This window comes from Brachyhypopomus gauderio, chromosome 6, assembly GCF_052324685.1.
Source record: "Brachyhypopomus gauderio isolate BG-103 chromosome 6, BGAUD_0.2, whole genome shotgun sequence".
NCBI lineage: Eukaryota > Metazoa > Chordata > Actinopteri > Gymnotiformes > Hypopomidae > Brachyhypopomus > Brachyhypopomus gauderio.
Window position 1 is genome coordinate 3,290,337 of NC_135216.1, and position 11,029 is coordinate 3,301,365.

Here is an 11,029-nt window from a genome sequence, read left to right on the forward strand (position 1 = left end):
ACCGAGACAATTGATCCAAACTGAAGCAATGTAAAGACACCTGGGGAAATATGTGCAGGTGCTTTGAGTTTAGTAGATGATTAGTGTGTCAGACTCAGTTTAAAACATTCATGCCCTGCAAAACTTGGGCTGATTTCACAGTATTCAAATTTTTTGAAATTGTGGGTGTCTTGTGGGTGTCAAGATGGGGGGGGGGGGGTGGGGGTTGCCTGCCGGTCGGCTCCGTCCAAGGTGACCGTTGTCCTTTTTTTGTTGCGTTGTGTTCGTCTTGTCTGGTACAAAGACAAGACACATATAGGCGGACAAACGACCCTCAGGTGTTGACCTGATGATAGAGTTGATGGCCTGATGAGGGTCTATATGTCTCTAGTACCAGTTGACTGCTTAAGCTGGGCATACACTGTGATTTTTGGCCCATTTTCAGCCAATTTTTCACTCGTGCGACTATTTTGGCGATCGGGCCGAGTTTCGGCTCAATCGCGTGTCGTGCATCGTATAGTTTACACAGGTAAATGAGGAGCGATTCACATCTCACGACCAACTCCCGATCAGAAATCGCAGCGTCGCAAGAATATCAAACATGTTTGAAATTCAAATCGCTCCTCGTGAGATCGCATGAGAGCGCCTGGTCGTATAGTGTGAGTATATGAATCGTGAGCTGTGAACTTTTAAACCCTGCGATTTAGTCCTACAGTTTGAGCTGGAGCTGAGTACACGATTTAAAATATCGTACAGTGTACGCCCAGCTTAAATTTGGATCACGTCATGGGTCTTTAGTTGGTGCACATTATCATTAACTCCTCCTTTTTACCTGAGACTTGGTGTGATCGCTTCCTTTTTCTTCCACACTCCTCACCCGTAACAGTGGGTTTTATGAGCTGGAAGCACAAATGTAAAAATAAACAAATAAATACAGTGAGTCCCCGCTTAACGACAGGGTTAGAGAATGAAAAGTCCGTCGTAAAGCAGTTTTCGTCATTATGCATGACCCTAGATTTAGATACACTTTGATCGTAAATACAGTAGAGAAAAAAACTAACTATGTTCTCGTGCGTGCGTACAGCGTGAGAAAGAGCGACCGCGTTGCCGAGATGGACTGCGGTGGAGGCTGCGCTGCCTCAGCTTATTGTACACAACACTCCACAACACTCCACAATGCTGCCACTGCTCCTCCCTCCTCCGCGCACCGTGCGAAATTCGGTCGTAACTCCGCCTGCACCTAACATCCAGAGTCATGCAACAGTTTTGGCTAGGATGTATTAACCAACCAACAACTATGATCTAATAATACTTACCTAATACTACTAAGATGACAAGATAGATTTCACACACCCTATGCCCGCACTAGTTGCTTGAACAGAACACAGCAGCAGCTACAATCTGATACTGGCTCGACAAGGATCCAGAAGCACAGCGCACTATGTTCATGGTCCATTGCCTCAAATGCCAAGTACTCAGACCACCAAACAAACCTGGACTGACCTTCAAAACAAAGTGACATGATGTAACATTCCCCGACGAAGAACAAGGTACTCCGTGAGAATGCCAGGAATTATGTGTGTCGAGTGTCAGGCACAGAGTACGTGTTTCTCAGATCAAGGGCACAGGATACCTCCATTATGTTACTTAGTGTTTAATTTATTATTAGTAAACAAAGTGAAAATAAAAAGAGTAGATCCAAGCATAAAACAATTGGGCAAGCTCTAATGTCTCCTAGACATGTATCAACAATCTTACAGCTCACAACCTTTACTAGACTAACTTCAGTCAGCAGGTCATTTAACATCTCTTACCGTGGCGTCTTACCTTCTAGCCTACACCACCCTTAAATACCCTGAGCCCCGCCCTGGGCTAAACCAACATACTGGGTAGGTGTATTGTACAGAGAAATAATGAAGTTACTATTTTACATCATACGTTGCAACAAGGAATAACAGTACAAATTATTTATACAAATGGCCATTGTCAATCTCTTTTACCGGTAAGTATATTTAATGTCCAGTTCTTTTAATCCTGGGTGTCCTTCTGCAGCTCCCCCTACCCTTACACGGTCATGGGCCCTTCTGACCAGTATAAGGGCTGGAGCTGTTCCACCCCAAGCTCTTTGGTAGGTAAGTCCAGTGTCTAAGATGCCATATAGTGTGGGGCAGATCTCTGACCTCATCACACACCCCCCTCCTTCAAGAGGTCACACCTAAGGGTGACGAGAGAGGAAGTCTGCAGCCACATTCTGCTCTCCTTTGCGGTACTTCACACAAAACCTAAAAGGTTGCAGGGAGAGATACCATCTGGTAATCCTTGCATTACTGTCCTTCATCTTCTGCATCCACTGCAGTGCTCGATGGTCAGTCTCCAATGTGAACTCAGCCCCCATTAAATAGTACTTCAGTGAATCCAATGCCCACTTCACTGCCAGCGCCTCCTTTTCTACAGTGGAGTAATTTGTCTCCCTTGGGAACAATTTCCGGCTGATATAGAGGATAGGCTGCATGTCCCCTTCTTCGCCTTGGAGCAGGACTGCACCCAATCCTTTTCCAGATGCGTCTGTCTGGACAAGGAAGGCTTTACTGAAGTCTGGGCTGCGCAGAATGGGTTCGGAGCACAAGCAGGCCTTCAGATCTTGAAATGCCACCTCACATTCCTCGGTCCACTTCACTCTTTGGGGCTTATCTTTGCATACCAGGTCTGTTAATACCGCTGCTCTACTGGAAAAGTTTGGAATGAACCTGCGGTACCATCCAACCAGTCCCAAGAATGAACGTACTCTCTTCTTGGTCGTCGGAACAGGGCACTCCTTCACTGCTTCAATTTTACTGACTTGTGGGCGGATGACTCCACCCCCTAGGACATATCCTAGATAAGAGACTTCACCTTTCGCAAGGTAACACTTACTCGGGTTAACTGTCAACCCAGCATCTGCAATCCGTTGCAGCACTGCTCCCACCTGTTGCACGTGCTCAGCCCAGGTTGTGCTGTAAATGACGACGTCATCTATATAGGCAGCTGCAAACTCCTCTGTGCCTTTAAGCACCTCATTCATTAGCCGTTGAAATGTTGCTGCCGCTCCGTGAAGACCAAAAGGCATAACTGTGAAGTGGTACAGGCCACTAGGTGTGCGGAATGCGGTCAGTTCTCTTGCTGCTGGTGTCAATGGGACTTGCCAATATCCTTTACTCAGGTCCAGTGTTGTCAAATACTTTGCTCTACCCAGCCTCTCGATCAGTTCGTCAGCTCTTGGCATTGGGTATGGGTCAAAAGCTGATACTGCATTAAGTTTTGAGAAGTCTACACAAAATCGTAAGCCTCCATCTTTTTTTGGGACCAATACCACTGGACTACACCATTCGCTCCTTGATGGTTCTATTACTCCAAGTTCCAACATAGTTTCCACCTCTCTCTTCAGATCTGGCATCAGGCGTGCAGGCACTCTGCAGTTTGTCTGTCTGATGGGATCATTTTTCAGCAGCCGTATATTGTGGTGCATGATGTTTGTCTTGCCTGGCTCTTCTTTGAAAAGGTCTGTTGGGATGATTCTTTCCAGTTGCCTGCGCTGTTCTGTTCCTAGATGGGATAGGTCGAGTGGCATAGGTTGAGTGACGTCCTCCCTCCTTATTGGGAAGTATTGTTCTCTTGTCTCCTCCTCTTCCTCAATAGCTCTAATCCACATCTGCTCTGAAATGTCCATTTTGGACTCTCTCCATGCTCTCAGCATGTTGATGTGAAATACCTGCTTCTTCTTTTTCTTATCAGGGAGAAGTAGCTCATATGATGTTTGTCCGATCCGCTGTATGACCTCGTATGGCCCTTGCCACTTTGCCAAGAGGCTGGTGTCTGATGTTGGCAGAAGGATAATGGCTTTTTCTCCTGGAACGAGTCCTCTATTCTTTGCCGTTCTGTCATACCCCATCTTTTGATGCTTTTGGGCTTTCTCCATGTTTTTGTGGACCATCTCGGTTAGTGTTGCCATCTTCTCTCTCATCTTGAGGACATAGGATAGGCTGTTGAGCTTTTGATCGGTGTTGTGACCTTCCCACGCCTCCTTCAGTACATCAAGAGGACCTCTGACCTCTCTACCATATAGCAATTCGAAAGGAGAGAATCCAGTGGATGCTTGTGGCACTTCTCTGTAAGCAAAGAGTAGATACGGGAGCCATGTGTCCCAGTCCGTGCCTGAGTCTGCAACGAATTTCTTCAGCATGCTCTTCAATGTTTTGTTGAATCTTTCCACTAGGCCGTCTGTCTGAGGGTGGTATGGTGTAGTTCTTATCCCCTTGATCCCCAGAAGTTTGAACACTTCCCTGAACTGCTTAGATGTCAGATTAGTGCCTTGGTCAGTGAGTATTTCTCTAGGTATGCCTACTCTTGAGATTAACTGCATCAAAGCATTGACCAACTGGCGTGTTTTGACTTTCCTAAGTGGAAATGCCTCAGGATAGCGAGTTGCATAGTCGCAGATAACAAGTATGTACCGGTTTCCTGCCTGACTTCTTGGTAAGGGACCAACGATGTCCATAGCGATCCGTGTGAATGGGGTCTCTACTATGGGAAGATTTATTAGTGGCACTCTATCAGATTTTTTCGCTGGAGCTGTGAGTTGGCACTCGGGGCAGGTCTTACAGAACTCTGCAACATCTACATGCTGACTAGGCCAGTAAAATCTGTGTGCTATTCTGTCAAGTGTTTTAGCGTGTCCTAGGTGGCCTGCCCATGGTTCAGAATGTGCTAGTTTAATGACCTCTTGCCTTAAACATTTTGGTACCACTAACTGCTCTTGGTCACCTTTAACTCTGTAGAGTATATTTTCTTTTAAAACTAGACAATTGTCATTTTTATTTGCTGCTATGTCCTTGGCGTACTTTGAAAATAATGGTTTGAGTGACTCATCCTGGCTCTGTAGTTGTGCTATGTTACTAGGTAGAATTTCGGTCTGAATGTTAGGGTTTTCTAATTTTTCAACCAATACTGTACCCTTTGTCTTGTCCTGCCTTTTTTCTCTTTTAGATTTCCTTTTTCTTAACTCCATATTAAATGGCATTTCTTTCAGTAAAACTTTGCTTTCTTGAGCAGTTTCTCTTTTGGTTTGCAGCCTAGTTGCTATCATCCCCTCTGCTACACTCTGCTGCCCAGTTAAGAGGTCTACTAAAATTGGTAAGTCTCTGCCTAATATGACAGCATATGGGGCGCTCTGTATAATTCCCACCTTTAGCATATATGCTTGTCCCTTAATTTCAATGCTGACATCTGCTGTGGGGTAAACCTGTTCATCCCCGTGTATACATTTTACTCGTATTGAACCGGTGTGACCGAGTCTAAGCTCAGGTAAACACTCTGCTAGGATCATGGACTGGCTAGCGCCGGTGTCTATTAAAGCCTTAAATCTCTTCCCTCCTATTTTTACATACACCACGCTATCTGTACAGCTTTCCTGCCGCTCAGTGCTCGTCGCGCGTTGAGGAATGTAACACAATCTATTGAAATTACTCTCGCGTTTAGGGCATACATTTGCCTTGTGGCCGATTTGGTTACAATTGTAACACCTCCATACAGCTTCTTCCTGACGTTTATCGCTGTTTACTATAACCCTTCCTATGTTTTTATTAGGACGCCAATGACTCTGTGGGGTTATTCTAGTGTGTTGTATCCTAGAACCACCGCTACTACCACCCCCATATTTACCGGGCTCTGCGTGATGCATTCTGTGGACGTTTCCATGCCGGAATTCTGCTTCGGTTTGTCTCGCTGCTTGGAACGCCTCCGCCATCTCCATGACTTGGTCTGCCGAGGTTGGACTGCGTTCTATAATCCAGCTTCTTAGTTCCGGCTTTACCGTCCTCAGGAATTGTTCTAGTATGATGGTATCTCCTATTTCCTCTTTAGATTTTTCTTTCGGAACCATCCATTTCTCGTAAAGACCTTTTAGCCTTGTAAAGAATTCTCTTGGGGTTTCATCTTCTTTCACCGCCGAGTTCCGGAATCGCTGTCGGTAAGTTTCTTTATTTATTTCATATTTTTTTAGTATTGCCTGTTTAACTTTGTCGTATTCACCGGCGTCATCCGCATCCATGGCCACATACGCTGCTCGAGCTTTGCCTTCGAGTAATGGCACCAAGTATAACGCCCATGTTTCTCTTGGCCAACACGTAGCTTGTGCTATTCGCTCAAACATGGTGAGAAAGTGCTCGATGTCATCGGTTTCTTTTAGTGTCGGCATTCTCGGTGTAGGTGGTGTGTGTGTTACTCTTGGGGCTTCGTGCTGATATTGACCTGCTCTTGGAGTCTCGTCTCTACTTCGTAGAATCTGAGTTCTGGAAGGCCCCGGAGCTTCTGTAGTTTCACTTTCTTCACGGCGTCTTTCAGGTAGGTTTCTCCTCAGCTCGTCTTGAAGTAGCCCGAACTGGTGGTGCAGCGACCGCCATCTTTGCTCTTGTCTCGCTGCTTCACGTTGCAAATGTTCGTCTTTTTCTTGTTGCACTCGTACAAAATCTTGTAGTGTATTGCACAACTGTTCAATGCTGGTGTCTGTTTTTGTTGCTACTGCTTGGGAACTAGTGGGAAGCCGTTGTCTTTCTTCATCATCTACGTGTTCCTCTTGTTGCTCGCTTTGCGTCAACTGAACTTTTTTCGGAGGCATCTCGTACCGTTTTTGTCTCTGATACTTGGGATCCGGACGCTTGCTGACGCTCTTTTCTGCTCTTATCTGCAGGCGCGTCTGAGCCGTCGAATCTTCAAACTTTTAATACCGCTGCCACCATTTGTAACATTCCCCGACGAAGAACAAGGTACTCCGTGAGAATGCCAGGAATTATGTGTGTCGAGTGTCAGGCACAGAGTACGTGTTTCTCAGATCAAGGGCACAGGATACCTCCATTATGTTACTTAGTGTTTAATTTATTATTAGTAAACAAAGTGAAAATAAAAAGAGTAGATCCAAGCATAAAACAATTGGGCAAGCTCTAATGTCTCCTAGACATGTATCAACAATCTTACAGCTCACAACCTTTACTAGACTAACTTCAGTCAGCAGGTCATTTAACATCTCTTACCGTGGCGTCTTACCTTCTAGCCTACACCACCCTTAAATACCCTGAGCCCCGCCCTGGGCTAAACCAACATACTGGGTAGGTGTATTGTACAGAGAAATAATGAAGTTACTATTTTACATCATACGTTGCAACAAGGAATAACAGTACAAATTATTTATACAAATGGCCATTGTCAATCTCTTTTACCGGTAAGTATATTTAATGTCCAGTTCTTTTAATCCTGGGTGTCCTTCTGCAGCTCCCCCTACCCTTACACGGTCATGGGCCCTTCTGACCAGTATAAGGGCTGGAGCTGTTCCACCCCAAGCTCTTTGGTAGGTAAGTCCAGTGTCTAAGATGCCATATAGTGTGGGGCAGATCTCTGACCTCATCACACATGAACACACACAATACCTTGCAAGTTTTTCCATGGGGTTATCAGGAAGGCACCTCCCTTCGTTGGTGTTTCGATGAATTGAGCCCCCAACACCTCCAGAAGGCTCATCAGTGGAGTCTGGCATCCCAGACCCACCCCCATCCAAGCTCACAATGTAGCCCATCACAAAATTTACCAACAACCCTGCTACCCGACGGCTATCGGAAAAGCCAAGTGACAATCCTACCCATATCTCAACATCACACACACCAAACAATTTATCTCTTCAAGTACTATCCTTTGCCCACCTAACCTCAGCCCTTCTTAGCCACACCCACTGACTAGATCTCTCAGCTACCGCTGACAACTCCTTTACCACTGCTCTCATCACACAGCTTCTAAATCCAAACTCAGCCAGTAGTCTTGTGGCAGACTTCGCCACAAAACCCCTAGCCCGTACCTCTACAGGTCTAATATGTGCTTGCCATCCCTGCTCTCTTACCTCAGCCACCAAATCTGCATTCAACATTTTCCCTCATATGCTGCATCAACTTCGTCTTCAAATGGAACAGTTAGCTCTATGAAATACACTATCCGCTTACTTTCAGAATACAACACAACAATACAACACCTCTCTCTCTCTCTCGCTCTCTTTCTCTCTCTCTGTCTCTCTCTCTCTCTCTCTCTCTCCAGATAACAACCAGCCCACCCTCACAGTGCTGCCACCCTCCAGCGTGGATCTCCAGCAGGAGAAGGCTACACTCATGTGTCTGGCCACTAAGGGCTTCCCCTCAGACTGGAGGCTGAGTTGGAAGGTAGACTGCAGTAGCGTGAGTGAAGGCGTGACTGTGAGCTCTGGTGTGCTGAAGAAAGATGGCCTGTACAGCTGGGGCAGCACTCTGACCCTCTCTGAGAACCAGTGGAGGAGCACAAGGGTGGTGAGCTGTGAAGCCACCCAGGGCTCCCAGACACCAGTCACCAAGAGCCTCAACACACAAGAGTGTACTGAGGAGTGAACCTATGTGTTTTACACACACACACACACACACACACACACACACACACACACACACACCTTGAGTATTTTCCTGTAAGGTCAAATACAATCATTTAAGTTCATTTCATATTTTATTGTCAAAGCTTTTGCACTTATTCTTTGCCTTCATGTGCTTCACCAAGTTTGCAAAATAAAACCAAATAAAATATTTTGGAATCAGAATGGGTTTTTTTTTCTGTTTGTCATATTGTAAACAATTTTACTTCTGAGCAAATTAAGCTTTCTATTTATACCCTTGTTGCTAATGTTAAATTCTTCAAGCAAGTTTTGTCTGAAGAAACTTAGACCTTTTAATGTTTACAAAATTATAATGGAAATGTTTCATAAAATGTTTATAGAGCCTGTTTTGTTTCTCAGTGATTTCTTGGTTTTATAATTTGAATGTGAAATATAAGACAAATGAAAATAGCATTATTAATCAGACAGTTAAGATATTAGGAGTAAAACAGAATAATGTGGCTAAGTTGTGTGACACAAGGGCTGTGAGGATGAACATGGCTGTGTGATACAATGGCTGCCTCCTTGTCTCCTCCTTGTCTCCTCCTGGGCTCCTCCTTGTCTCCTCCTGGGCTCCTCCTTGTCTCCTCCTGGGCTCCTTCTGGACTGCCAGCATCCACTGGTTCAAGTCCCATCTTGTCATATTCTAGTCAGTGTTTGTGTCTATCCTTCACTCAGTACCAGTTACAGTACCAAAATCAATTTAGAAATAATTGCATAATATAATCAATCATCCAAATGACTAAAGTAGCTGCACAGAATGAGCAGTTTAGTTAACTAAATGTACAGAGGAAAAGGCCATTTTCTATTAGATGGAAATATCAAAATACATTAAATATTAAAATACACATTTGTCAGGAACAGCACATGATCACCGTGTGATGCTATTCACCTGCTACTCAGGGGAACCACCCTGTGGAACAGCAAAGACCAGTGTCTCGAGTCTGAGGAGCAGTTCTCTGCGTTGTTCAAGTCGATGTTCGACCACCCGGCTGCAGGCAGAGACGTGGGCACCCTGTTGTGCGAAATACGCCAAGAGCAACGTAGCGCAGCGGATTATGCTCGAGAGTTCCGTACCCTGGCTGCCGGTAGCGGGTGGAGCGAACCAGCCCTCAAGACCGTGTTCCGTAAAGGATTAAGACAGGATTTGCAAGTGGAGCTCGCCTGTCGCAGTGAAGAGCAGTCGCTGTCGGAATTCATTCAAACAGCTGTGAACATCGACAAGCTGTTACTCGCTCGGCGTCAGACGTCTTGTGGGAATCCACCCTCCTTCGCATCGTATCGACAAGCCCTGCCATTGCCTGACACACCAGGAGAGGGTGCGGAGCCTATGCAATTAGGCAGGACCCCGCTGTCCTCACACGAAAGGTCTCGGCGTCTTCAGGAGAACCTCTGCCTGTACTGCGGTGAGAGCGGCCACTTCCGTGTTCATTGCCCAGTTCGCCCAGCTCGCGCTGGAGAGGAGAGCCCCACCAGCAGACACGTAAGCAACCCCGTTTTCTGCTTAGATCGTCACAATCAATTTAATGTGCCTGTGCAAGTCATCTGGGGTGGCATGTCCACTCACCTGTCAGCACTTGTAGACTCTGGGGCTGCAGGTAATATCCTAGATGTTGACATGGCCTGCCGATTACGTATTCCCACTACGTCAGTCAGTCCTCCCTTACGAGTTAACGCCCTGAATGGCCAACCTATAGGTGAGGGATTGATTACCCAGTGTACGGTGCCAGTCACGCTCCAGATAGGTCTATTTTATACCGAGACTGTTCAGTTCCTGCTCCTGCCATCGCCCCGTGATCCTGTTGTTCTCGGTTTTCCCTGGCTGTCTCTACATAACCCGGATATCTCCTGGAAAACTAGAGAGATCGCGAAATGGGGTTCTCACTGCTTCAAGCATTGCATGCACTTACCTCTCCGGTCTTCGTCCATAGAAAGCCCCGATTCCCCTCTCGAAACTGCTGTTCCTGCTCAGTACCGAAGTTACGCAGACGTCTTCTGTAAAGAAAGCGCCAGTCACCTGCCACCACACAGACCGGGGGACTGTGCTATTGATCTGCTGCCCGGCTCCCCACTCCCACGCAAAACGAAACCATACCCTTTGTCCCGTCCCGAAGATTCGGCAATGGAAAAGTATATATCCGTCCCTCTATATCACCCGTAGCTGCAGGGTTCTTCTTTGTAGAGAAGAAGGATGGAGGGCTGGGTCCCTGTATAGACTATCGCTCTTTAAACGCTGTCACCTCCAAGTTCGTGTACCCCCTTCCGTTCATCTCTGCATCGCAAGAGCGCCTCAGGGAGGTATTCACCAAGTTGGACTTGCGGAGTGCAAATAACCTGATTCGCATTCGTGAGGGGGACGAATGGAAAACTGCATTTGTGACTGCCCGAGGCCACTACGAGTATCTCGTCATGCCGTATGGGCTTGCCAATAGCCCGTCTGTCTTCCAGGCTTTCATGGATGACATATTCTGTGACTTGATAGGGAAGTTTGTCATAGTTTACATAGACGACATCCTGATATATTCCACCTCCGTCGCGGACCATGTCCGTCATGTCACTACAGTGCTGGCCCGCCTA

The 11,029-nt window shown here is 46.3% G+C and overlaps 1 protein-coding gene and 1 gene segment (V, D, J or C); one reads left to right on the top strand and one right to left on the bottom strand.

Annotated features, from left to right (window-relative positions):
• Positions 1-1,241: 1,241 nt before the first annotated feature.
• On the bottom strand, positions 1,242-8,247 carry LOC143516498 (uncharacterized). Its single transcript, XM_077008142.1, has one exon. It carries the CDS (start codon positions 6,629-6,631, stop codon positions 2,195-2,197), a length of 4,437 nt encoding a protein of 1,478 aa, XP_076864257.1. The 5' UTR covers positions 6,632-8,247; the 3' UTR covers positions 1,242-2,194.
• LOC143516499 (Ig lambda-2 chain C region-like) lies at positions 7,106-8,917 on the top strand. The segment is given in 3 exon segments: positions 7,106-7,118; positions 7,282-7,361; positions 8,092-8,917. Coding segments are annotated over 2 exon segments (381 nt in total).
• The last annotated feature ends 2,112 nt before the right edge of the window (positions 8,918-11,029 follow it).

What these genes read in the sequence shown, in the direction of transcription:
- LOC143516498 (XM_077008142.1), bottom strand. Translation starts at nt 6,631, where the DNA reads ATGCCTCCGAAAAAAGTTCAGTTGACGCAAAGCGAGCAACAAGAGGAA.